Here is a 26997-nt window from a genome sequence, read left to right as displayed (position 1 = left end):
AACAACAGTTTGGGTCAGCCACCCTGTCTAGATACAGGCTCACAGTCGAACAGGTTAATACAAGCCACCACAAAGAATTCACAACTGGTGCCACACACAACCTCACCACCGACCCTTACGACGACGACGACCACCCCCCACGACCATGACCCCCAACATAAACATAAACACAAACAGCCACATGCTAATCGCCTACCCAGCCCTCACGGCCCTGGGGCTGGTAGCCCTGCTGATCCCGACCCTCTACCTCTACACGGTGGGCGTGGCCACCGCGCGCTTCCCGACCCTGCGCAACAGGCGCGTCTGCCTGCTCATCGCCCACCCCGACGACGAGGCCATGTTCTTCGCCCCGACCGTGCTGGCCCTGACCCGCCCGGGGCTGGGCAACCACGTCAAGATCCTGTGCCTGAGCAGCGGCGACGCCGCGGGGCTGGGCGCGACGCGCAAGCGGGAGCTGGTCGAGAGCGGGCTGCGCCTGGGCCTGCGGCGGGGCGAGGACGTCTACGTGGTCGACGACCCGGACACCTTCCCCGACTCGATGGCGGCGGCGTGGCCTGCGGGGCGGATATCCGACCTCCTGCGCGACGCGTTTGTGCCGGACAGCAGCAGCAGCAGCAACAACAACAACAACAACAACAACAAGAAAGACAAAGACGGGAAGAACGACGGCGAGCCCCCAAGGGCAACGATAGACGTCCTCATAACCTTCGACGGCGCGGGCGTCTCCTCCCACCCGAACCACATCTCCCTCTACCACGGCGCCCGCCGCTTCGCCGCCTCCCTGACCGCCGGCCGCCCGGGGTGGGCCAGCCCCGTCGACATGTACACCCTGACCTCGGTCGGGATCGCGCGCAAGTACGCCGGGATAGCCGACGTCTTCGCCACCCTCCCGGCCACGGCGCTGGACGTCTGGCGGGGCGCGGGCAAGGCCAAGGGGAAGGGGAAGAAGGAGGATGGCAGGAGGGGGGGCCGCCCCGCCGCGCTCGTCTTCATGCACGGCTTCGGCGCCGGCGGCTGGGCCACCGCCAGGGAGGCCATGACCCGCGCCCACGTCAGCCAGATGGTGTGGTTCCGCTGGGGTTGGATCACCATCAGCCGGTACATGTTCATCAACGACCTGAGGCTGGAGAAGGTATAGCCTGGCGGGTGCCTGTCCCTCTCTCAAGACGTCTTTTTTCTTTTCTTCCGAGGACTCGGGTGCCCATAGAGCTGGATATAGAAGCAGAAATACAAATGTTAGAAAGCCCTACGCCTACATTCTCAAATGCCCTCCTCCCTGGGCGGATGATCCTTTTAGCCTTTTGTCTAGGTCTGTCTATACACGTCTATCGCACCCATGTCTTGGAAGATAGATTGTATGCATCCACGCACGCAGCAGCAGGAGAGCAACAACCGGAGACACGCCCACATGCAGAGACAAAATGCCACCCCTCAAACAAACAGCCGTCCGCCATGTCACGTCACGTCCTCATCCGCATCACCTCCTCCACCATCTTGGTCCGGCGCGACTTGTGCCCTCCCCCCGGCCCCCCAGCCCAGTCCAGGTCAACCGGCACCGCCCCCACCCGGCTCGTGGTCCGTATCACCCTGTACGCCGCAAACCGCCTCCGCGCCGGGTCGTCATGGTACCCCGTGAACTCGCCGCCGTCGCGCCGCAGCGAGAGTATGGTCTGCTGGTCAGCCGGCCCGCTGAACCGCGGCCTGAACATGTATGCCGGCTTCTCCACCTCCCACTTGTCCCTGCGCCGCCCGGTCGGGGGGCGATACCCAGGGCTCTGTTCGTCATAGGACACGGGCATGTCTTGTTCGGCGTCTTCGCTCTTCTCCGATGCGCCCGTGCCCTCGGCGTGGCCATCCTTGTCCACCCCACCACCCATCTCAACCTTGGGGGTCGACAGCCGGTCGTGCTTGGTAGGCCACATTGGTTCCGCCAGCAATTGGCTCACCTTCACCTTGGGTCCCTGAATCGACGCGCCAGTGTTAAACTCCACCAGCCCGGTCGCGATACGGTACGAGACACCACCACTGGGGATGAACGGCGCAAAGTCGCCGATGAGCTTCGGGACGGCCCTGACGGCGCTCTCGTCGTCGATGCGGCCCGGCCGCAGCCCCTTGAGTATCAGGTGGATGCTGTACTGGAACATGAACCACACGTGGCTCCTCCGCGCCTGGAGCAGCTTGTAGCGGCGGAAGGCGCCGTGGTTGGGCACGCCCTGCGCCGTGGTCTGCACCAGCTCGCACCAGGCCTGCTCGCACGCGCCGACGGCCTCGTCGTAGAGCGGCTTGATCTGCCGGAGCGCCTCGACCGCGTGCAGCACCGGCTGGCCCCTGTCGATGAGGGACTTGATCAGGTTGTAGTAGTCCGCCGCGCCCGGCTGGAAGCTGTACGGCTCCTGCGTGCAGAGCTTCCATATCTCCATCACGTGCTGGCGCCTGGCGCCCTTGGTCGCCAGGTTTGCGATGGCCCACTCGGTCGAGGCCGGCCTCGTCTGCATGATGCGCGTGTAATCGATCAGGTCCGACCAGACGCGGTCTGGGACCGGGATGCTGAAGTGCTGCGATATGTAGTCGACGAGCCTCACGGCGGTCGTGATCTCCCCGGCACAGCCATAACCGTGGACAACTGCGTCGAGGAGCGCCGCTGTCGGTCTCCGCGGCGAGTCTGGTGGGTAGGTGTGGCCTCCTTCGATTGATATAGCACCTGTCGCCGGGTCCTTGCCGATGGCCAAGCCCCATTTCGCCTTGAGAAGACCTCTGGTGGCTGCCAGGCGACCGACCCGGCCGTTCGCTTTCACCAGGGCACACACGACATCCTCGTTGTTGCTCATGCCACGGAGCACCACCGCGCGCTCGAGCTTGTTCAGGGGGTCCCGTTTGCGAAGCACCCTGGTCAGGGGCTCGTCGTAGAAGCGCTCGTGCATGTTGGATCCGAAGCGGTGCTTCCGGCGGCCCCGGATGCTTGACATGATGTTCTTGAGCCTGAGGACGGAGTGGGGTCTTAGCCTTAAGCTGCTGCGATGCATGTCTAGCGGCCTCAGCCTGAACCTGTTCAAGTCATTGTTTGCATAGATATTTTCGGCTAGGTATCTGGCCCTGAGAAACTCGCTGTATGCCGTCGAGTGCCGGATAGTGACACGGCCGTCCCCCACCATGGCATGCCAAAGATCCTTGGCGGCCCGGATGTTGGAGGCGGCCCCGGCACACCTGATCAGGACGACGTAGTCGTTCATCAGCGGCACGAGGCCAGCGCTCCTTCGGGCAAGCTGGATGTGCAACAGGCGGCGGAGGATGCGGACGTAGAGGGTCTTGACACCCCACTGGTTGACCAGCTCGCCCAGGGGGGTGTAAACAGCCGTGCCGTACGTGATGTTGATGCCAGGGGCGGTGTCGACCTCCTCGGCAACCCTGTGAGGGTCGAGATTCCTCAGGATTTCGGAAAAGGTGGTGGCAGGAATGGTTGCCACGACCTGGGTGAAGGCCTCGCTCCCACCGGCTGTCTCATGACCACGGACCAGGCCCATGAGAGCAAGGTACAGCCTGAATGTGTCGCCCTGCCTGAGGGCGTTGAGAAGAGCCTTGAGAGCGACATGGTAGTAAGGGATGGTGCCGGGGCTGCCAGATGACGGCAGGAGAGGACCGGTGGCATGGACAGATCCGGTTGTTGTCGGCCTGCGGGCGAGGCGGAACCTTTTTTGTCGTGCCTGCTTGTCAGACTTCACGAAGTCATTGTCCCGTGGAACTGCCTTGGGTAGAGGGCGGTCGGGTTTGGGCTCCTCCTCGTTCTCATTGAGACGGGTCCATCCGAAGGGAACACTGGTGTTGATGTGTGCGCATCTCTTCTGGAAGAGGCGGGGGCGGTAGACTGCTGGATCACGGTTGGCATGGTTGTGGTTGAGGTTGAGCAGCCGTGAGTGCAGCCGTGAGTGGAGCTGAAGCTGGAGCTGGAGCTGGCTTGACTTGTGGAGGGCAGAGCGGCTGCGCTCCACCGGGCGAGTCGCGATCATCCGGGGCGGGTCTGCAACAGTTCATCGCCGTGAAGCTGTCATGACATGGGCGTCTCGCAGCAGCAGCAGCAGCAGCATGCGATGAACGTGAGGAGAAACTTGCCTTGCTGTCTCAATTGACCAATTTCCCACGCCCCCTTGCGACTGCCTGCGTGTTTCCCCAATTCCACCACCTGCACCTGCCACATCCCCCTCACTGCAACATCCAGGGCTGGGCTTGGTATTGTTAGTGTTCGTACCGAGGTACCCAGGTACCTGGACAAGCTGGAGAAGGTGCCCACTGCCCAGGCTGGGGTACGTACCACCGTGCACGGGCCTTCAATTTTCTTCGCCCGGCGAAGCTCCCTCTGGCAGGGGGGCAACTGGCCGGCCGTCCTCAACGTCAAGCGCTCAAGAGCATGGGTCAGGTCAAGCTACCTTCATCACATCCGATGCCCACGCCCGCCTGCAACTTTGTGACGCCACACGTTATCCCCGGGGACACCAACTGACCTGCCTCTCTCATCAATCCTCATCCGCCGCCGCCGCCCGCAACTATGGCCGACGCAGGAGACGAGCCCGCCAACGTCTCGGAGCCTCTCGACCTGGTCCGCCTCCTGCTCGACGAGGTCGTCTTTGTCAAGCTCAGGGGCGATCGCGAGCTCAAGGGACGGCTCCACGTACGCACATCTTACCCATCCCCGATGAACTCCGCTGGCTGACACTCGGTACCCGCTCCTAGGCCTACGACAGCCACTGCAACCTGGTGCTCGGCGATGTCGAAGAGACTGTCTACGTGGTTGACGACGAGGCAGAGGACGATGATGTCAAGACCGTCAGCAAAAAGTCGGAAATGCTCTTCGTCCGAGGTGCGTTCCACGTCGTTGGTCCCTCGGTTGGTTCCTGCCGCTCACTGACCCTTACTGTAGGCGACAGCGTCGTCTTAATATCGCCCCTGACCCAGTCATGATCAACGCTCAAGGACGGCTCTCACCGGTCACCGAGGCGCACAGTTGACATAAAGCCCTGTCTGCCTCTGGAATCCAGAGCACTGTGTGTTGGATCTGTCTCTGTGGCCACAAGAGTTCTCGGACTCGCAGGGACCACTGCGAAAGCCCTTTACTGACCGAGGCCTGCACGGCCAAGACAACGCCGTCGTGCCGTCGCAGATCCCGATTACGCAGTGGGGAGGAATCGCGAGAAACGTCTTGACACCCCAAAGGAGGGTGCAGACCGTGTTCGGTGGGGCGCTGGTGGGAAAAACTCTCAGCCATCGACGAGCGGGCTGGATGAAATTCGGCATATTTACACAACAGCACATGCAGACAATGAGATACCATATTCGGGACGCACATGTTCCATATTCACCCCGCCGCTACCTGCCCACACTGGCTTCCTCTTGTCGCGTACGTTCGGTCATTGGTTCAGCGACATCTCGTGAGAAGTGACACGGCAGCGCGCGGTCGAGTTGCAAATGGCAATGATGGAGTGTTATATCCTGGTTCGGGACAATGTTCAACCCCCCCCCCCCTTTCGAGCTGTGACGGTCGTATCGCAACCACGGAAATGCTGTACTCCGCCTTCCGTCCGGTGCCTTGAGTTGAGCCCTCACCAAGCACACCTGTCAGTCCATTGTGCCAGTCCAGCGGATCAAAGAACAGCGGGGGCCGCGATCAGGTCCAGAGCGGGATTTTGAATGAACATGCGCTGCCCATTCTTCTCAAGTCAAGAGAATCCCACGTCCGACATGATCGAGCCCCGTTCGAGGTTCACACCCACTCCGTAGACGTTATACCTCTTAACCCCACTCTCACCAACCCCAGAGGCTCCGGTCCCGGCATCAGAAGGCGCCGTCGACGAGTCCTGGAGGGTTAACTGCCCTCGCACTCAGGATCCCACAACACAGCTCCAAACTATTCCTCACACCCCGGGCGGTGCGCAAACCAACAGGCAGCCCCCGCCTGCCTTGCCTCGACCTGCGCAAGAAAAGAAATCGTGCCCAGGAACATGTGGCTCCTCTTGACATCCGTGCCCTTCAGCCGTACACGCCCCTCCGAACAGCGCCAGCAGGTCGCGCACGGCGCCCGCCCCTGAGCACGTCGGCGTAGGTGGGCTCGGAGTCGAGTTGGCTCAGGAGCTGGACGGTGTGTGGGCGGAGTAGCAGTGATTCAAGGGGTTGAGGCTGGATCGATGTGTCGGCGGATACTTCCTTTGGCGGTGGGGAGGCCACTGCTCTCGACTGGTCTGGGTCTTCGTCGTGCAAGTTCGAAGGAGGCTTGGGTGTCGAGCTCATCGACAGATATTCGGGCTGACATCTCTGATCCCGGAGATGATTGTACCACGAGTTCCAGGATAGTTGCCCACATTCTTCGACGTCCTTCCGCTTGGAGCGGCGTGATGGGTCGGAGACGGCCGGTGTCACCAGGAAGTCCCATCTTCATTACTATCTGAACAAATGAGCCTCCAGGGCTATGGATATCCATGCCAGTTCACCTCTGACTGAGAATCTACCGTACTAGGATGGTGAGACAGTATATTTCAAGGCCACCCATGGTGAGGCGGCCCTTTCCCAGTGGTCCGGGGTTCCATATTTGAAAGACCTCAACAATAGATGCTCCATTAAATGTTGAAGATTATAATTCTCATTTCGATGATGCGCTGGGCTCTAAAATAGAAAATAAATTATAGCCAGTTCTGTGCAGAATGTACCCATCCACGGGTCAGGTCTGCGTTACTGATCGCAACACCCGTGTTTTGGTTGTTGTACAGACTAGAGCCCAAGTCGACCGCAACAGAGATCTTGAGTCGGATCTCCGCTGGAGCACTTTCAGTGCGGTCCCAATACCGCTTGTACTCGGCCCGAAACAAAGGGTCGTAGAATATGCGATGGGTTGACTCAAATGACTAGAATTAGAGATTGATCATCACATCAGGCATTTCTCCAGGCGAAAGACCTATTTCAAAGGGTGATTCGTGACTCCTGCTGGGCCGGCTTCGTTTGGTATTCTTCCAAGTTTGCTGCGGTCTTGCATTTTCGGATCAATTCTCGGTTTAAACCAGGAGTAATGCTGTCTCTGGGCTCTTGTATGGAGCCTTGCCAGAGTCTTTGCCAATGGTCCCGGTGTAGCCACCAATCATGACAGAGAACCCCTGAGGCTTTCCCATCTAACGGCTCTTGCCAAGGTCTCTCGATTTATCCAGCGAGACTCCCAGTAGCCAGTCAGGCGACTTTGTCCTGGCCTCGCTGCGGTAAGGTGAAGACTCTTCGGCCCTTTGATCCTATTCCGCCCCAATAGTTCCGCAAAGTCGCCACCTTGTTGTTTTCCTGCCCCCGTATTGTTTGTTGTTTGGCAGAGACCAGCCAGTCTGGCTTTCGACAGAGTCAAGTGGAGGCTGGGGGGACAGTACAAATGCCCACTTACACCACCGGTAGCCTCGATCACCAATAACCTGCCACTACTAGGTGGTTTCGTTTCTAATCCCCATATATACAAAACGTATGCGGTGCTTTCATACAGTGGTAAACGCTTAAGACCCAGCGTTTAATAAATAGTACCAATACCAGTATAGAGACAATACACTGGCAGTACCTAGGCACGTGGCCTCAGCCTTGTACCGCATAGACAAGGCCAGGAGGCATCGCTCCCGACGGCACCGTTGACTAGAATCGTCGACACAAGTAGCCCAAGTGCTAGTCTGCCACGGTGTTAGAGTCAGTATCGATGCCAACCACCTCAAGATTGAGTGACATACAGGCTAAGGTTTTCTTTGTGTATGTAATATGTCCAGGAGAAAAAAATAATTAGTATTGATCTGCCGGGTAAATTAAGTTTCCTCGAGGCATCCAGCCAACCTTAACAGTGACCTTGAGTGCCTCCATTCAAGCTCGAGAGCGTTCCTTGTTCCTAATTATGAATTCACTTCTTGTAGATCTATGGAATAGGAGAGATAGAAAACTACGAGTTGATATTCTCAGAGGTTCTACCCAGGATTATATGTGATGAAATGATGCCTGCCTCTGATGACCAGAAAGGGCTCGCAGCTCACACCCTGGCAACCTTGGAAGCTTCGTCACCCTGCAGCTGTGGTGGGGGTGCTTGCCTTGAGTGTTGGCTTATCGATAAGAGGATTGCGGGGAACAGCAGGTAGCTCCAGGCCAAAAGGTGGAGAGCGGGAGTTCGCAGCAGCTGGGTTCTCAAATGCGCGGGAACGCTGCGGCTCTATGACTCGACTCGACTCGACCGACGTCGTCACAGGCCAGGCCCGCCCCCGTCTAAGCCCACTCCTTCAAGGCCAACGCCAGCGCCAACACCTGACGCCTTGATTGTATTGCTCATTCGGCGAGCAGGCTGGCCGGCAGACAACAGTCATCACTCCCGCATAAATACTAGTCTAAGCAGATGCCCATTACCCTCCCTGAGATCGTTCTCGCACTACAAGCAACCCATCAATCAATCAACCATTCAACCAATCCACCGGCAGCAACGGCACAGCATCAATGATCACTCGAATACATCGCTGAATCTAACCCAAAGGTACTGAAGTACTTTCACCCTTCATTCTCCGGACGGCATTGACTGACCAGCTCCCACATCACCAGTGCCTCCAAGACACGATGGCCACTACAAAAGCAACAAAACTACCGCAGGAGCGGCGCAAAGGCGAGGCTGCCCTGAGCGACTTTGCCGATTACGTCGAAAAGCAGCAAGCCATCAGATTTCCCAGTGCCAAACACACAGCAATAAGTGCCACGACAACGGCTGTGGCAGCCCACGCCCACGACGACCACGAGGCCGAGCTCGACGACATCCTTGACGCCCTCGACCTCTCCGACCAGGCCCCTCTGGCCCCTCTGCGCGAGCTGCTTCTCGGGACCGACCATGACTCATTACAAAAGCTAGTCGACCTGTTGACCTCTCGCGTCGAGGAGGGCCACGGCGAGGCCCTGTTCGACATCGGCTTCGAGCACAATGGCGAGTCCATGCACCTCGATAAGCAGGCCTGGGACAAGGCATGGTGCCGTCTGCAAGAGGCTGCCGCAGAGATCAGGGCCGACTGCCAATTACTACTGACAAAAAATGTTGGCGGTGACGCCGAGAGCCAGGCCGCAGCTACCGACAAGGGCAAGGACTGCAGCGCCAAGGTCCTCATCCGCCAGGCCCCCGCCACCGTCGAGAACGTCATCGAGACGAGGATAGCAGTAGTAGGCAATGTCGACGCCGGGAAGAGCTCCATGCTGGGCGTCCTCGTCAAGGGCGACCTGGACGACGGACGAGGAAAGGCCCGTGTCAACCTCTTCCGCCACAAGCACGAGATCGAGACCGGTCGGACCAGCTCCGTCGGCATGGAGATCATGGGCTTCGACACCCACGGCGGTGTCATCACCAGCGACACCCCAGGCCGGAAGCTGTCGTGGGAGGAGATCGGGAAGCGCAGCGCAAAGGTCATCACCTTCACCGATCTGGCCGGTCACGAGCGATACCTCCGCACCACCGTCTTCGGCCTGCTGTCCAGCAGCCCCAACTACTGCCTGCTCATGGTCGCCGCCAACAATGGCCTGATAGGGATGAGCAAGGAGCATCTCGGAATCGCCTTGGCGTTGAATGTGCCCGTCATGGTCGTCGTCACCAAGATCGACATTTGCCCGCCTCAGATCCTCGAGCAGACCTTGACCCAGATCACCAAGATTCTCAAGTCTCCCGGCGCGAGGAAGATCCCGATATTCATCAACGACCGCGACGAATGCATCAACACGGCGACGCAGTTTGTGTCTCAGCGTATCACCCCTATATTCCAGGTGTCAAATGTCACAGGCCAGAATCTGGACCTAGTACGGACATTCTTGAACATTCTGCCGCACCATGGAAGGTGAATAACCTGCCTCAGAGGTCTGATCGGTCCATGGTTGCAGTAAACTAACGCCCGCTACAGATACGACGCTGACGCACCTTTCGAGTTCCATGTCAACGATACTTTCTCCGTGCCTTTTGTTGGAACCGTCGTCTCGGGTATCATCAAGTCCGGTGTCGTCCATGCTGGCGACAGCGTCGTCATCGGGCCCGACAGCCTGGGGCAGTTCACCCAGAGCTCCATCCGTTCTATCGAGCGCAAGAGGATCCCCGTGCCAGCCGCGAGCGCCGGCCAGAGCGCTTCCTTCGCCCTGAAGAAGGTCAAGCGGAAAGACGTCCGCAAGGGCATGGTCGTCCTCCCGAAACCAGTCGACGGCGCCCCGGCCCCGAGGGTGTACAACGAGTTCGTCGCCGAGGTGCTGATCCTCAGCCACGCCACGACCATCAAGAAGAAGTACCAGGCCATGCTGCACGTCGGCCCCGTCAGCCAGACATGCTCCATCATCGACGTGGACAGGCCCTTCATCCGCACGGGTGACCGGGCCACCGTGGCGTTCAAGTTCGTCCAACGGCCAGAGTACCTTGCTCCTGGCGACCGTCTCCTGTTCCGCGAGGGTAGGACCAAAGGCCTCGGGATCGTCAAAGCCGTCGGGTACGACAAGAGCTATTTCCCCAGGAGCGAGGATAACGGGCAGGGCAACGGGGACGACAAGACCACGCAGGCTTCTTCCGGCCCGCCAGCCTCGGGCGCGGCAGAGCCGGAGCGCGGTCAGGATGTCAAGGTTGCGGGTTAATTACCCTTTTCTTTCATGCGTTTGGTTGTTTGGCACTGGCGGACTGTAGACACTTGAGCCGGCTGGGACGCGCCAACCGTCCTGACTCACTGCTGGTTCTCGAGTGGTGGTCTTGCATACTGTGCATACAGATTGAGTGCACATACGAGCTGATGAGTGGGTGGATGGGTTTGGATTCACGCATTCGGATTGTGGGCTGGAGTTTCAAGGGAGTTTCTCGGATCGGATCTTGCTTGAGAAAAGCGAATATGCTTGTGCACGTTGTTTTCTTTCTTTCAGCTGTAGCGGACTTGTATAATTGTTTAAGCTGTACACCACAATGCTGTTTCCCCTATCCCAGTTGTTGGCATATGGGCTAACTTATCTACATACCACCAAAGGCCCCGTTGCGACAGGTGTGCAACCCCGAGTTGCTCGACTGTGGCGCTATGTCATGAGATTCGCACAAGTATGGTGGCCAAATCGCAATCTCATCCCCGCGAGCTCATCATTGGTCAAGGTCAGAAAACATCATATAAAATTCATATCATTCCACGTGCAGTAGTTCAAAATTATAATTATTACGAGAATTATCTGAAATATCACTAGTCGATGAATATGCAGAAGCAAGCCTTTGCCAGTCTCCTCGTCCAAATACAGTGGCTCGACTGCCCGCGTCTGAAAGTTACACATCCCTCAAGATGCAGTCTCGTGCCCTTCCGTCTTCGCCTTGTCATCCGCCCCCTCCTTCTTATCCTGCTGCTTCTTCGCCGCCGCCGCCTGCGCCGCCGCCTTCTTCTCCTTGGCCTTCTGCTCCTTGGCCTCCTCGGCCGCCTTCTCCGCCCTGACCTTGTCCTCCCACCAGCGCAGGACATAGGTCGCGAGGACCATCTCCAGCACCTCGCGGCCCCCGTCGCCGCCGTCGTCGAGGTCAACCTCCAGGTCGCCGAGCTTCCCCTGGTAGAACCACGGCTTCGCCATCCTGGCGACTATCTTCCCGTCCCTGTCCGTGATCTTGGACGTCCCCGTCCACGTGTACGTGACGCCCCTGAACGTGACGGTGCGGTTGTTGCTGCCGAACCAGGTGCTCTTGAGCCTGAGCTTCTCCGTCTCGTCAGACTCGGCCTCGTCGGGTGCTGTCTCGGCCGTCCGCGAGGGGTGCACGGCCAGCGTCGCGGTGCTCGAGGTCGGGCTCGGCTCGTCGATCGTGGCGATGCAGATGGCCCCGTCCTTCTCCTTGGCGCCCGCCTTCCCGCGCCAGAGGTGCTTCCTCGTGCTCGTGACCCATCCCGTCTCGGTGGACGTGCTGTAGATGACCGCGTTTGCGCTTGGCTCCTTGAACACCAGCTCGTTGGCGTTCTTGCCGTATATCCGGCCCGGGGCGTTCTCGACCTGGTAGGTGAGCTTGGGCATTGTGATAAATTGTGAGTGGTTGCGAGTTTACAGGCAGGCAGGCTGCGAGCTGGTCAGGACTGAAACGTGGCTGAAAGTGTGGCTCATCTAGGAACGACCTGGATACTGGCCGACATTTATTAAACGCGGTGGGAAGGGCTCTCGGGTGAGCCATTGTACTCCCTGTATGGATGGAAAGTGATGTCATTCGGGTCTGGCGCGATACTAGCTCACACCCTCCAACTCACCCAAACGGCTGCTATTGGTTTTCTTCGACCTTTTGACGCCACAGTCTATGTTTCCCTGATTACCTGGGTAGCTTAGAGTTTATGCACCAAGATAAAACAACGTAATTCTAGTCTAGTTCGCTATGAAATTAGTAGTGTTAGTGGTTGAGGCGTGGCACACGCTGCCTCCTGCCTTCTGACCAGCATGAACAAAGATGAACGACTAATAAGGAATATAGGCTTCAGCCATATTATATTTTTCATTTAACTATTTATTTATTTATTATCTTCTTAACTTTTAAACTAACTATTAACTTATACTTTAAGTATAAAGTTAATAATTACTTAATATATACCTTTAAACTTATTTATATATAATAGAGTTACTAACTTCCTTTATAGAGCTTCTTTTTTTACTATATTTTTTATATATTATATAAAATTAAATAAATTTTTAATAATAAAGTAGTATACTTAAAGGAGGAAGATTTAATTCTCAAATATTTAGACTTTTATTTTCCTTATATAGTATTTATTTAATATATAATAAATAAACTTTATTTAACTTTTTAAAAGGTTTTAATCTTTTATAAAATTTATATAAAAGGTTTTTAAATAAAAATATAATTATAATATTATTATTTTATTAATTATATATTTAGAATAAAGATTATATTAACTTACTTAATAAAGGTAGATTTAAATAGTTATATAATAAGTATATTAATAAAGAAGAGCTAGCTTATTAAGTCTTATATTATAGGATTCTTCTTTTTATAGAGGTTATTTTAAGATTATTTTAATCTTATTATATAACTACTTTATTAACTTTTAATATAATATTATTAGAAATAATACCTTCTAACTTTATTTATATAATATAAGGTTTAATTATATACTTATATACTATATTCTTTTTTTACTATTATTAATACTATATTTCTTTAAACGTTAAGTTTTAAATATTTACTATTATATAAAGATACTATATATATTTTATATATATAGGGATTAAAAATAAAACCACTAATAAGGAATATAGCTTTAAACATAGCCTTTGAACGCATAGATATTAAGCATGCGAAAATTTATTCCTCGGGCTAGATGCGAGAAAAATAGCATGATGAAGTTCAACCATGTATTCACATCATATAACTTCATAGTAGAGAGCACCGTATGAAGGCGCCATGTATGTCCTCGGACGTATACGCAATAGAAGCGAAACCACATTTATTACCGGTGTACCCTCCGTTTTTTCCGGTGCGAATCTCCGATCTCTATAAAATAGGGTATCATCACTGCGCCCTCTGGCTTGGCAGAAAGACATATCAGGCTGCCCTTTCTCTTTGGCAATCCGTCTGGAACGACATGTTTCGTTTCGAGTACTCGCAGCCTGCAGAAGAAGGAGGCCTGTCAAAAGGCAAATATGCATTTGTAGGGCGTTGCGATAGGCGGTGCGCTGCAGATAACTGTAACTGTAACAGTATGCAGCGAGCAGCAGGGACTGTGCTGCAACCAACAGGTTGGTCCCTGGATGCCTTGGCATCCACTTAGATCCACTTGAAATAAAAGCCCCATACCGACCCTAGTATGGGTGTTGGTGTTGCAACGGCATAAGCGTGCGGCGTGGAAACGTTAGAACCAACACACTTGGCTACAGTTGACTTTTTGCAAGAGAAGATTGAGACGAGCCCGTCTGAGAACCTTGGAAGGTTTTACTGACCACTACACCCCCATCCAACATCCACCAAAAGGTCCTTCAACATTTACTGCCCGATCGAGTTCGGAGCTCGCAACATCTGTCACAAGATCTCCAAAGTATTGAAGGTCAAGATGGCTGTGTCGCTGCCGACTTCACCTCTGGCCATCGCTGCCACAGCTCTGCTGGCCACGAGCACCTATCTCCTCTGCACTAAGCTGTACCACAAACGATTCAAGCAGAATGCACACATCCCTCAACACCCTCCCTCATTTTTCTGGGGGCATCTAATCACATTTTATGAGTTCACCAAACGAGGAATCCCGGATCGTCACCCAGGCTAGTGCACTTGACTCTTTCGTTGACGCAGCTCTCGCACAACCTTGGAACATTCACTAACATCAGCACGCGGTAGACGCAATAATCGCCGATATGCATGACGCTTTGGGGAAACCCCCGATAATGCTGCTTGATAACTGGCCCGTGGTTCCTCCCATGGTCGTGATTACCAGTCACGAAGTTGCCGAGCAGATATCCAAACCTTCGAAGTATTTCCCTCAGTACGGCGTACCAAAGGCTCCATCAGTAGACCGTATTGTGAGCTTGATCGGGCCCAATTCAATATTATTCAAACAGGTATATACTCCTTCAGCCGCTGAATCCTAGATTTTTCAAAAACGATGGCTGATCAATCTACAAGAATGAGGAATGGAAGGAGGTTCGCAAGAGGTTCAACCCGGGCTTTGCGCCACAACACCTCATCACGTTGTTGCCTTTGATAATTGAGAAAGCCATGCCTTACTTCGCCGTCTTGGATGGATTCTCCAGGACCGGAGAGGAATTTTCACTTGATGAAGCTACGACGAACCTTACTTTCGACGTGATCGGGGCAGTAACCATGGGCGAGGATATGAATGCTCAAGACTTTGCTTCTTCTGGTCGGGACCAGCTCATCAACATGTTCAAGGAGATGATCAAGAGTATGGAATCCACCAATCACTTAACCCCAGTAACTGCTGACATAAACACAGCACATCAAGACGACAAATTACAGCCTCCCTGGTGGATGGCACCTCTTGTTCATCTGAGGCGACGTCGTCTCGGCGCGCGGATCTCTCAGAAGTTGAGGCAGATTGTCCGCCGCAATTTCGAAGAAATGGGGTCGGCAAAACATGGAAGAGCTTCGTCTGACTCACCTCGCAGCATCCTCGCGCTCAGTCTGCAGGAAACAGACTGTCTGACCCCCCAGATAATGGAGGAGACCTGCGACCAGCTCAAGACCTTCCTCTTTGCCGGCCACGACACGACAAGCACCACAATAATATGGTGCATTTACGAATTGTTCAGGACCCCTCGTGCCCTGAAGGCCGTCCGCGACGAGCTAGACGCCCTCTTCGGTCCAGCGGCGGGCTCTAGCACCACCTCGGTCCAGGAGAAGCTGCTGGCCCCTGAAGGCAGCGAACTCATCCATCGCATGACATACATCTCAGCCGTGATCAAGGAAGTCCTCAGGCTCTACCCCCCGGCCGGTTCGATCCGCACTTCCAGACCAGGGGCCGGTTTTGTGGTCTCCACCCCGCAGGGGGACTACAACCTCGACGGCACCTGGATCTACCTCAACCACACGATCATCCACCGCGACCGTGCGGTATTCGGAGAGACAGCTGACGAGTTTGTGCCTGAGCGCTGGCTGCAGTCTGACGCCAGTGGTGGGGCTGCCTGCCCGCCCAGCGCGTGGAGGCCGTTCGAGCGGGGCCCCCGGAGCTGTATCGGCATAGAGCTGGCGAACATTGAGGCGCGGGTCATCATCGCCATGCTTGTGCGCCGCTATGAGTTCACCAAGGTCGGTCTGGGCGAAAAGGAACTAGACGCTGGCGGTCAGCCAATCGTTGACGGCAAGGGCCAGTTTAAGGTCAAGTCCGAGTTGTACTCTGTATGTGTACGAAGTTTCCTTGCTGTGAGACGAAAATTACAAGTACTGAACTTTAGTTTATAGGCCATTCGAATTACAGCCAAACCTGTCGACGGGATGATGATGAAAGTGAAGAGCTTGGGAATTTGATTGCTTGCTTAGATCCAAACAGGTGCAAGTATCCCGGGGGTGAGTAGACCAGAAGAACCAAAGGGGGCGAGGATGAATGAAGGTGATTGTAATCTTGCGGAAAGTGGCCGGCTACACATTTAGTGTGAGATGTTTCTTGTCTCGAAGTGGGCATCCTGGCTAGATACTGACTGTAGATAGCTAGTTTCGCTTCTATTACATGAATTTTATACATCCAAGGATATATACAGCACCTTTATAATAAACAATTAAGACCCAGTTTTAAAACATATATTAGATTAACAATCAGCAAGCTTTTCGCGATCCTCGGGGAGGCTAGATTCATAGCATCACGACGTTCTCGTCAGGGACTCGGTTGCATGTGTGGATCGTAGATAGATTCTGACAGCGCCTTACTCTTTCCCTGAGCCTAACGGCTGTTGGTTGTGGAGTGGAATGGCTATTGGCTATCTAATGCTTATTGGTTGTGAAACCGCTGACGATTGTGGGTTCCAAGATCTTTGCGTTACATCAAGACACCTAGTCCATTTTTACGAGTGAACCCTAAGACAGTGCCCGCATTTCGACGATGAATCTCAAAAAATGGAAAAAGAAGTGCCTGATCCGACTCGATATTGAATTGGAGAGTCCGGCAAAAGGCGTGGAAACAGCCCGTCAATTTATTCCACAAGCAAGGGAACTGCTCAGGACTCATAGTAGTTGCCGACCCTGCCCAGGTGTGCGGCCGGTAAGCGCCGGTGTAGGCCGAGCTAACACCACGAAAAGGTGGAGATGGAGCCAAAAATATCCGGCGGCTTCTGAGCCACATATCCGGATTCGTACAGAATGCAACATGATTAGTACTGTAGTAGCTGCACTGGGTCCAGCGCAGCTTAATCACGCGGTTACTTCGGTTGGATCGTAATTTAGATCAGGGTCCAGGTGGCCAACGTCCATGCTAGAGAACCTTGTGTGTCTAAGAACAACCACCCACTTCCAGTTTTTTGAAGCTTGGCGAACGAGGTGGCCATCTGTTCCTCTTTTTCATTTGGCTAGCGCCATATCGTCAAATATTCCATTGCCCGCTGAAGCTCCGTACTTGTTGTACCTGGGTGACCAAACATGAGCGGGTACGACCTTTCCAAAATCCCACTTGGGATGCCGCCTCCAGGACAAACAGTGAGTCTTGCGGGGGGGCCTTCGCAGGCTTGGATGCCTCGGCTGGCCATCTACACGACCCTACCAGTGGCAGTGGTGTCACTCGTGCTTCGTATCTATGCTCGTCTGCGGACGAGGGTGCAACTGGGGGTGGATGATTGTGAGCACCAATGTTCTTTTCCGAGCCACTACCAACTTTCTGACCTTTCTAGACCTATGCATACTGTCTGTGGTAGGTGCTGCTGTCCGATTACGATGCAAGATAGTCACCTCTTCCTTAGGGTTACGTTGTCATGCGCCCTCTCTCTTGGCTTCTTCTAATTATTTCAACCTTGATTAGTGTGCAAGTGGGGTGTTCTGCGGCGTGATGCTGTCAAGTGGTCTGTCTCTCTCCGCTGCCCAGGTGTCACCTGTGTGTTTCCCGGCAACTAAACGATTGTCTCAGTTCTGGATGATATGTGGGGACGGCACACATGGAATATACCCCTAAGTGCCATGAATGACAGGTTCCTCAAGGCAAGTCAAATTTGGTTTTCTATCCATTTCCTGAATAGCTTGTTTGACAACCTTGTGGTATGGATCACTTATTCGTCGAAAATAGACCAGTTGCGCGATTACAGCGGCATATTGTTGGGCTTCTGCCCTGATCAAGCTAACTTTGTTGTTTTTCTTCCGTCGGGTCTTCTCCCCGTCACTACGCAGCAGGGTCATGATTTGGACTGGGATTGTCCTTGTGTCTATGTTGTATACTGCATCCTTCATCGCGTGGGTGGTGCTCAACGTGCCGCTACCGGGAGACGGAGGATGGACTGGCACGAGATTTTCCGCCAGATCCAGTACTGCCTCGCCCCGAATAAGTCTTGGCCTGGGCGTTTTGGGGACTTTGACCGACTTTTATATCATCATTATCCCTCTGATGGCCGTCTCAGGACTCCACATGTCGATGGGGAAGAAGGTTGCTTTGTCAGGGCTTTTTGCGACTGGACTACTGTATGCTACGCCCCCCCCCCTTCATTTACGCAACAAGCAACTCGACGATGCTCACCATATGATTTTCTCACAGGGCTTGCAGCTTTTCGGCAGCGGGGCTGGCTTCGCGCCTCGACAGTTACCGCCAGTCAATCGTGTATGGGTATCCTGATCTTTGGACCTCGATGCAACCATACGCCCTGGCGTGAGTCTCACATTCTTCCATGTGTTGTCTGCATTCTACGAATACTAATTGGTTTTCTTTATGAAGAGTTGCCGAAATCAATCTTGGCATATTATGTGCTTGTGTACCCGTGGCCTTCGTCCTTCTCAAGGCCGTGGCTGAGGCGTCCAGCACGAGGTGGAACTCTTGGAAACTCTACCGCTTTAGGTCGGGGACGCCACCAAAAACCAATGGCAGCGCCCCAGAAGCCCAGCAGGGATTGCCTACGGTACCCAGGGTAACCCTCCAGACGCTGCTTTCGTTTGTCAGGGGTCCTCAAAGTCCCCCTCACGAAGACAAGTCAAACTTTGAGGGATCCATTGTTGTGACTCAGGGAACCGATGTCGAAATGAGGCCATGTTCCGAGCTTCATTCTGTGGATATGGAGAACATGTACCACTCACACCTGTACTACCAAGGCTCAAAGGGGAACATTGTTGGCTACCGTACAGAAGTGAGAACCACAAAAACAGCTAGCACTCCCATGGGAGGTCTGGAGTGACCAGAGCAGTAACTGGTTTCGCGGCGCCCTCAAACTGTGGTAAACACCCTGTTTTATACCCGGTGATTTAGTGCCGCTTCCCCTAATAAGCAACGAGAGACCTTTGCTCCCTATATCGGCTTGTAGGTGGTCCTTACGAGAGTACCTAGGTACCTACCTAGTGCTGGCCTGCACCTAACCTGGGAAGCAGCATCTCTCCCAAGCAATCCTACAGGACCAGAGCGTCTCGTGCCAGCCCGACATGATATGGTCGGGCCGACTTGGCTACTGCAAGCTCATTCGAGTTTGGACTTGAGAAGGTGGTCTGCCACGCATAGGAAGGTGTTTCAAGCCGGCTGGAGCTGAACCTCGGGTGCTGTAGTGTCGTTCTTGGAGCCGATATCAAGTCCTGAGGAAAGCGCAGCCACGAGCAGACCTAGAGGCAATGGCCAGGGAGCTACAGGTGTGTAAGTACCTAGGTACCTAGGTATACTTGTTGGGCATGGCGAGTGCTGAAGCCAGGGCAGCTCCTTCCCAGAACTCACACCCCAACACAAGACCTTTTTGTGGCGACTCCAACCTCGCAACTCAACCCAACACCATGCTGTGCCAGCTCCTCGCTTGGTTGCTGCGCAGAATCATGCCGTTCAACATACGGCAGCCTTGTGCAGACCCTCCTCTCAGGGACGGGAGGGAGGACCTCGAGACCCTTCGTGCCCGGCATGCTCCACGACGGCCACTGAACGCGCCCATCCCAACCGACTCGCCAACCGAAGCAGCCTACCTTGCCGGCGCCACTGCGCTTCCTGGCCTCATCAGAGCCGTCCTGGACGAGACCCATCCTTGCATGATCATCGCACGCGCTGCCCAGGCCATCTCCATCGCTGCCTCTACCTCGCAGTCCCACGCCGCCTTGCTTGCTGCTGTCAACACAATGGAGACCCTAGCCATTCTCGCTTACGAGGAAGAATGCGACCCAGAGGCATTTGATCTCGAGAACGAACTGCAGATACTTGGCAATTCCATCGACACTCCTGTGCGCCGAGCCTTGGCCCAGAAGCCGCCTTCCAACTCCTTCATTCCGCACTACGATCCCCTCCCTGCCGGAGCTGGCTCTGCCGACACAGTTCTAGCTGATAGGGCTTTCCTGGAGACCTTCATCCTCAACAAGCACATTATTCGACCGTCGACGTAGACGAGGTATGCTCTCAGTTCCATGCCCAAGCAAGCATTCTTGCCAAGCCATACTAATAAGAGACAGGACAATCCACCCAACTCCTGTCTACATCCTACTGGCACATGGCTGCCGTCTTTGCGCAACAACGCCTCAAGGCACCGTGGCCCTCGTTCAGTGACAGGAATAACATTTCGAATTGCTGTTCAACCTCCACTGTTCCTCGGCCCATCTCGTGATCCACTTCGGACCATGGTCTCTCACAGCCCGTACTCGCCAGCCCGTCTTCCACAATCTGTGACCTCCGAAGCCATCGCCTCACAGATTGCTCGCCATCAACTCCGCGTCCCCACCACGTCTTCGTCCCCAACACCTCTTGGTCTCCAGCTGCTCGTCGTCCCCGGGAACTTGTCGTCACCACCTGCTCAACACCTCCACCCACTGTCAGTCCGTCGCCGCCGTCAGCTCGTGCTCTCCGACCGTCTAGCCGGATTACTCTACAGAGCCTTCGCGTCCGAGTATGAAAAGTTGCTGGTCAGTCCCGAAACCCATAATAATGTTGGTGTGTGTGTTCGTGTGTGTGGCCGCCTACAAGCCTACGTCTTCTCAAAACTCTTCTGCCCATGCTTCGAGCCTGTGGCCTCAATCTCTACAATCCTCATTCTTCTCTGTTCAAACCATACTCCACCTTCCACCTCGAGAACATTCGACCACGTTCTGTACGAATGGAACTGCACTGGCAACCACTAGCAGCTTGATCGCTTGCTGTCCACGCAACAGGATCGACTACCCAGGTACGTGCGCACCTCATTTTTCACGCCCAAGTCTCTTGTGGGTGTTCAAGATCCGCAATCTGGTCGGCCGCTAATCATCAGATCGCTGTTTCAGGAGTGGTTGTCAGATGCCAACACACGAACCACGCTGACTGACACGGTCGGAATCGCCAAGATCAACCTTTTCCCCTGAAATGCACATCCCCCCATATCCAACCACTGTCACCCATTCTCGCCAGGACCACGATGTTGGAGGACCCACCTTCTTGAATCGGCTCCGTTTCTCAATATCCTGCCATGGCATCCCCGGTTCGACTGGATTGTAGCATCGGAGGCAGCGGCCAAGGTCTATGATAGCCCAGAACCAGAGCTGAGGGGAGGTTGTAATGACCACGATCGTTCTACGGATCTCTAAACCACCAAAGTTTTGTCTTTGTTTTCATCTGAGAGGGGAAGAGGCGTGGCGGTAGGAACTGGAGGTTGAAACAACGCGAACAGCGTTCATCTCCGTCCAGGATCGTGGCCGTACCCAGGTACCAGACTGGTATAAGATCTTGGTCAGGTTGTTGTCTAATGCCATGTGCTTGAGCCTATGTCAAATCCATGTCGGAAAGAAGTCGACGTCGCATCCGCACTCCAGCTTTTATGTCGTGGCTTTTAGAAGATAACAACAGACCATGACGTTTCCCTCAGTAGCCGCAGAGAACATCCAGTATTTTCAAGATCCAAATGTCTCCCATCACACGCCAGCCAGTAACTTTCTGACACAGATATTTCCCACCCTCATCAACTGTCCCCCCCCCCCCCCCAAAAAAAAGAAGAGAACGGAAATTCGCACACCCTCAATCAGAAGGCGCACACCCTCCCTACTATTGGCCAATCAGAGCACAGAACCTCAAAGTCTTCACAACTTCAACAAATAAGCCTTCTTCACGATTAAGGGACCACAAACAGGGCGGGTTAGTCCTCTAGGACTCAGGTCGTACCTACCAGCCCTACTCACAGCCCTCCGCTATACTTCGCGCTCCAGGGCTCGCCCCCTTCACCCCAGCCGGCCCTTTCAAGAAGCAGTTATCTTATATAGAATACTTCTTAGTCAGCAAATAGGTACGCGCCTTCCGATTGAGGGTGCGCGAATTTCCGTTCTCAAAAGGAAAACACCGCTTGACTAAGGCTAGAAGAGAAAAAAAGGCAAATTCGGAGGTCCAAGTCTTCCACTCGCTTCCCTGTAGCTCACCCCAGCTCGGAATTCTTGGACGATGCTGTTGCAGTCTCCCGTCTGTTCACATTGGACAGGGTATAACACTCTAAACAGCATCCAGCTCGCTCCGTTGGGCAAGCTGAATCACATACCTGAAGCAGAGATTCGGGATTTGGGAATAGCACTTTCAACAATCACAAAGCAAAGCGATCCACGAATGTACTTGAGAATCGGCTGCGCCAAGGGCGCCTGGCATTTAGTAAATGCTATAAGAGATACTATAAGATACTATCTAAATATTTTTTTTGGCTCAAAAGCCCGCAGACGCCACCCGGCCCGCCACCCACGCCAAACCCCCCGAGATCAGCCCCTGGGGCTGCTGCGGCTGCTGCTGGGGCTGCTGGGGCTGCTGCTGTGGCTGCTGCGGCTGCTGCTGTGGCTGCTGTGGCGTCTTCCTCCTCTTCCTCCTCCTCCTCCTGCTGCTGCTCCTGCTGCTGGTTCTGCTGCGGCTGCTGCTGCTGCGGCCGGGCCGCCGGCGAGCACACAGCAGTGTTAGTTTATTCTTCAACACACAATTCTACAACAAGACTATCACGTTCAAAGATATCACCATTAGCGAACCTATAGACAAGTCAGTAGCTAATTAGCTATATAGATTAAAGGGCGAAAAGCCCACTATAAACAGCTTAATAATCAATATAAGCTTAATTAAGAGAAAGGACGGACATTCTTTCTTCAACATAGTATATATTAACTATATCTTGTAGGTTATAGTCAATCTCCTAACAAATAGTGCTTTTACCCCTACCAAAAAGAACCTAAACACCAACAAGATCCTAATCTTAATTATATATAAGGTATAAAGAAACCTATACTCTAGCTAGTTAAAGCAATACGGAATATACAAGCATATTAGTAATAATAAATTTATGAGGTTTGATAAGTCTCGCATTAAGGTCCAGTCTCACGAAGGAGCTTAAAGATATAAGGTATCCGTCATCATCGTAGATCTAGTTCAAAGCAGTGGCCCAGAATTCACTGGTCACGCAGATCTATTCCCTGTCGTCTTCTCTACACACCAGCATCTGAAGTACAAGCCAAAGCGTGGGTTCAAGAAAGACGTCGATATGGACGCCCTCGCCGTCTCCGTCACCGTCGTCGTCATCGCCGTCATCGTCGCCGTCGCCGCCCTCGCCGCCGCCATCACCGCCGACCTCACCGCCGCCGCCAAGGCCGCCATTGTAGTTGTGGTTGTGGTTGTTGTTGTTGTGGTGGTTGTTTTTTTTTTCTAGAAAAAAAAACGTTAGTGTGTGCGTGTGTGTGTGGCCTGAAGAAGAAGAAGAAAAGATTCAGAGAACTGGGACGGGCGAGGGGATGTTTTTGTTTTGGTATTCCGTGGAGGCATTGCGACTTCCTGTTCTGCCAGATGGAAGGAACCTCGAGGAAGTGCCGGGCCCTGATGGCAGGTAGCCGGGGGAGGCAGGGAGGATGCCGTTGCTTCATGCTCTTGGAGTTGGCTCCTGCCTGTTCGACTTGAAGCTCCCAATGGACAAGGCTGGGCGGCGTCAGGCACGGACAAGTAGGAACCAACGCAGCAGGAACAAGTGTCTATTGGGACCAGGAAACCTGGAAAAGGCCCTGCTGGAGATTCAAAGATTGGCTGGCTTCGTCAGTGTGCCTGCCTCCTCATGGCCGAGTCAAGGCCGGAAGCTGTCCCGTGTCCCGTTGTGCGTATTGTCGGTGCTGGACTCGTGGCTGCCATCTTAGGAGGTGACCTGGTAAGAGAGCTGAAATGGTTTAGGCCCTCTGCTGTGAGAAGTTTGGACCCTCTTGAACCAATGGTTGTTGAATTGCGTGCCGTTTTCTTCCAATAGATGGCAACTGCCCCCCTTCAGCCTCGGAAGTGACGCCTGGGAGGTGAAGGCTACTGACACCAGCAAACTGGTGGAGGCTGCTCATACTGGCCGGGGCAGCTACACGCGAATAATGAAATTCGTCACGAAGTCTTTGAAAACAGCCATATACAGACTCGATGGAGTCTGATCAACGCTGCTTTAATTCTGTGACTATGACTAAGTCATGTATCTTGACTTCTTGCCCCAAGTGACTCGGCAGTGGCTGTGGCTAATTTGAAAGGCACCTCCCGTGTATATAAGAAGACCAGTTGACTCGTAGCTAAGCATCGTCTCTCAAATCGGCCGTCATACCGAGTCCTCTAGCTTCCTTGAAGCCTGAAATGAGTCCAACCCCCAAGGAAAGAGAATGGGCGCTGGTTCGCGCCGCCCCCAAAACCAAACATGATGTGCCGTGTGGGCAAAGGTGAGGATTTATCTTCAGTAGTCCACGTGTGGGAGCCCTGGAGTGTTGAAACTAATAATTACTGGTAGATGTCGCTGGTTTCATTCAGATGGACGACGACGGCGTGACCCTCGAACAGTGCTTCACGTACAAGGGCCGCACAGGGTTCCCGGCCGCCATTCCCACTGCCCAACTGGTAAGCCGGAGCCCTGGAGTTCTGATTCTTCGTGAGGGAGGTGTTCTGATCGATGTAATCTAGTAAATGTGACGGAACCGGATCACAGTTCTATCTCCGAGGATCAAGGTGAACATGGGAACGGAGAAGTTACAGGCGGGGATGATAATGACGAGAGACGCAGTGCCTCACACTCGAACACGATAGGTGACACCGTTTCACGTGATGGAAGCAGCAGAGAAGCCACGAGTGCACACGCGCGTGGTGGCGGCTTAGGGAGCCTTTTGTTACAATGTTTCGGGCTTGGCCCACGCTCACGGCGTGGTCCACGACATCGAGCTCGTGAGCAGCAGATACATCGACCACATCCACGGCGCCACAGATCCCAAAACAGAAGCAACAGATACAGTGGTTCGAACTATCGTCGACGTCGGCCACGTTCTCGCAAGAGAAGTTATTACAGGGGTACCGCGTATGGCCGGTACTACGATAATCGACATGATCGATATAATTCGTCATCTACCCAAAGGCCTCGGTCTCGTTTGCCTCCTCCTCGTCGCCGCCTCGAAACTCAGCCGGCAGCACCCAGCGCAGCAACAGTGCCTAATTATGATGATATGGACAAGGATGATTTATTTGGTGCTCTTCTCGCAGAGGAGAGAGGTTTAGATCCGATGTTGAGGGATGTAGACGACAGGAGGGCCAGGGGAGAGGATGTGTAGTAACTCATAACAGCATTTGATATCCTAGAAATATAGTCATAGTGTGGCACCAAGAATGTATCAGAATTGACAACTGGTCTATTTATTTATCTCTAGACGTGCCTTTCTCAAGTCATGATGGCCGCATAATACAATCATCTAATATTTAGTGGATCGATCGATTGATGGCGTCCCTCGAGATAACGCCGGATGACTGCACTGGCAGGCCAGGTGCTCCTTATGCTGACTGCATAGAGAAGTGTTTTCGCTAAATACTGCCGGATGAGGAAGGTTGTACGTGAATGGCTGCTGGGATTTGAATCCTATAGCTCTGCTTATGACTATTGAAATCAGTGCCTATGAAGGACAACATAGTTCCCTATTAGCTCTCAAATCCTATCCTGCCTGTTGACTTCCTGCCTCGTACATTTCAGCAAAGCTCATCGTATTGAGTTTCATCATGGCGCATCTGCCTTCGGAAAGTCGCCTCTGGCGTAGTGTCCTGCCACTCTTCGCAGTCCTTGGCTTGTGTGCAATGCCGGTTATGACAGATGAGATCCCACCATATTCTGGAAAATACAACGTCGGGGCAGCTAAGCAGGTCATTGCTATCAACGAGCCGGATGTATTTGCTCCAGGGAATATCAGCACATCTTTTCTGGTGACCTTGTTTTATCCGACATTGCAAGAGGCAGATATCCCTGGAAGAACACCCTACCTGACAGAGGTCACCGCAAAGCAGTTTGAAGAGTACTTTCAATTTCCTGACGGTACCCTTGCCAACTTCACGACGCGGGTGCAATGGGGCGCGCCCTTTGCCGAGACATTGCTCCAAGACGAGGGATCCGACTCGCCGACTCTTCTTTTCGGGCCAGGGCTGGGCGGCCCGCCTTGCGAGTGCTATACTCTCCTGCTCTCTGAGCTAGCCTCCAAGGGGTTCACCGTTGCTGCCCTCGACCACACGTACGAGCAGCCATATGTGTTGTATCCAAACGGCAGCGAATACTACGGCCCACCTCTCGAGTACCCCTGGAGCACCGAGGAGGCTCTGACCGCAATCGACCACCGCGTAAACGACTCTTTCGCGTTTGTCGACGCTTGGCCCAGACTGTCCAAGAAGCTTGGTTTTGACTCCACGACCGACAGATTTGGGGTCTTCGGTCATTCTATCGGCGGGGTAGCTGCTCTCACCTTTGCTCAGCTGGTAGACAAGAGTCTTGTTCCTGCTGGTATCAATCTAGACGGACAATTCTTGGGGAACCTGAACAGCTCAGCCGCGGACCTGGCACGCCCGTCTCTGCTGCTCGGCCTCGAAGGGCATTTAAGTGCCGGCATCGACCTGACTTGGGACACGTACAGCGAGGCCCAGTCGGACTGGTGGCGTATCATCGAGGTCAACGGGACTCTGCACCGTGATTGGAGTGACTTGACATTCTGGAAGAATTTGAACCCCCCTTTGCCTACTCATACTGGAAACATCAGCAGCGATAGGATGGTTGAAATCGAGACATCACTTGTTGCTGGATTTTTCAACTGGACGCTCTTGGGGAAGGATGAGGGTGAACTTTTTGACAAGCCTGATCTGTTTTACCCTGAAACAGTCCTCGTTGCAGGTGATCTTGAAATGGTAGAAGAATGAGTAAAATAGAATGAGTAAAATACGCGAATTGTTTTAATCCAGAGCAGGCCGAAAGCCGATAACGCGAGAGACTTCCGAGGGAGAATATCAGAATCAATACGCGAAATAAGAGTCCCAAGCAAAGACTTAGTAAAACTGAACTGACTTTATGCTACACTGGCTCATGATACACCTTCCACTGAACTTCCTTTTTAATAATCATGTCCCTACTGCCACATCTACTAATTTCCCGTCCATCGTC

At 53.7% G+C, this 26997-nt stretch overlaps 9 protein-coding genes across 9 annotated transcripts; 7 read left to right on the top strand and 2 right to left on the bottom strand.

Moving 5' to 3' along the window:
• Nucleotides 1–145: 145 nt before the first annotated feature.
• KVR01_013036 (uncharacterized protein) lies at nucleotides 146–1138 on the top strand (the record flags this gene model as incomplete). The annotated part of the gene is made up of 2 exons (XM_044785869.1): nucleotides 146–334; nucleotides 497–1138. 2 exons carry the CDS (start codon nucleotides 146–148, stop codon nucleotides 1136–1138), a joined length of 831 nt encoding a protein of 276 aa, XP_044637912.1.
• Nucleotides 1139–1460: 322 nt separating this feature from the next.
• On the bottom strand, nucleotides 1461–4004 carry KVR01_013034 (uncharacterized protein; the record flags this gene model as incomplete). The annotated part of the gene is made up of 1 exon (XM_044784763.1): nucleotides 1461–4004. The coding sequence occupies one exon, from the start codon at nucleotides 4002–4004 to the stop codon at nucleotides 1461–1463; it is 2544 nt and encodes an 847-aa protein (XP_044637910.1).
• A 216-nt stretch (nucleotides 4005–4220) lies between these two features.
• On the top strand, nucleotides 4221–5350 carry KVR01_013091 (U4/U6-U5 snRNP complex subunit LSM3). Its single transcript, XM_044793688.1, has 3 exons — nucleotides 4221–4663; nucleotides 4726–4852; nucleotides 4913–5350. The coding sequence occupies exons 1-3, from the start codon at nucleotides 4541–4543 to the stop codon at nucleotides 4951–4953; spliced, it is 291 nt and encodes a 96-aa protein (XP_044637967.1). The 5' UTR covers nucleotides 4221–4540; the 3' UTR covers nucleotides 4954–5350.
• Nucleotides 5351–8194: 2844 nt separating this feature from the next.
• Nucleotides 8195–11198, top strand: KVR01_013101 (uncharacterized protein). The gene is made up of 3 exons (XM_044793692.1): nucleotides 8195–8518; nucleotides 8584–9851; nucleotides 9915–11198. Exons 2-3 carry the CDS (start codon nucleotides 8599–8601, stop codon nucleotides 10624–10626), a joined length of 1965 nt encoding a protein of 654 aa, XP_044637977.1. The 5' UTR covers nucleotides 8195–8518; nucleotides 8584–8598; the 3' UTR covers nucleotides 10627–11198.
• Nucleotides 11199–11301: 103 nt separating this feature from the next.
• On the bottom strand, nucleotides 11302–12018 carry KVR01_013010 (uncharacterized protein; the record flags this gene model as incomplete). The annotated part of the gene is made up of 1 exon (XM_044791823.1): nucleotides 11302–12018. One exon carries the CDS (start codon nucleotides 12016–12018, stop codon nucleotides 11302–11304), a length of 717 nt encoding a protein of 238 aa, XP_044637886.1.
• Nucleotides 12019–14385: 2367 nt separating this feature from the next.
• KVR01_013047 (uncharacterized protein) lies at nucleotides 14386–15985 on the top strand (the record flags this gene model as incomplete). The annotated part of the gene is made up of 3 exons (XM_044784430.1): nucleotides 14386–14559; nucleotides 14624–15856; nucleotides 15920–15985. 3 exons carry the CDS (start codon nucleotides 14386–14388, stop codon nucleotides 15983–15985), a joined length of 1473 nt encoding a protein of 490 aa, XP_044637923.1.
• A 3312-nt stretch (nucleotides 15986–19297) lies between these two features.
• On the top strand, nucleotides 19298–19990 carry KVR01_013012 (uncharacterized protein; the record flags this gene model as incomplete). Its single annotated transcript, XM_044794268.1, has 1 exon — nucleotides 19298–19990. The coding sequence occupies one exon, from the start codon at nucleotides 19298–19300 to the stop codon at nucleotides 19988–19990; it is 693 nt and encodes a 230-aa protein (XP_044637888.1).
• A 4250-nt stretch (nucleotides 19991–24240) lies between these two features.
• KVR01_013042 (uncharacterized protein) lies at nucleotides 24241–25085 on the top strand (the record flags this gene model as incomplete). The annotated part of the gene is made up of 3 exons (XM_044786800.1): nucleotides 24241–24262; nucleotides 24331–24437; nucleotides 24693–25085. The coding sequence occupies 3 exons, from the start codon at nucleotides 24241–24243 to the stop codon at nucleotides 25083–25085; spliced, it is 522 nt and encodes a 173-aa protein (XP_044637918.1).
• Nucleotides 25086–25544: 459 nt separating this feature from the next.
• Nucleotides 25545–26756, top strand: KVR01_013087 (uncharacterized protein; the record flags this gene model as incomplete). The annotated part of the gene is made up of 1 exon (XM_044793212.1): nucleotides 25545–26756. Exon 1 carries the CDS (start codon nucleotides 25578–25580, stop codon nucleotides 26754–26756), a length of 1179 nt encoding a protein of 392 aa, XP_044637963.1. The 5' UTR covers nucleotides 25545–25577.
• Nucleotides 26757–26997: the final 241 nt, after the last annotated feature.

The sequence above is a fragment of the Diaporthe batatas genome (assembly GCF_019321695.1).
Source record: "Diaporthe batatas strain CRI 302-4 chromosome Unknown Contig00023, whole genome shotgun sequence".
Classification (NCBI taxonomy): Eukaryota; Fungi; Ascomycota; class Sordariomycetes; order Diaporthales; family Diaporthaceae; genus Diaporthe; species Diaporthe batatas.
This window is presented reverse-complemented; position numbering and strand designations above follow the sequence as displayed.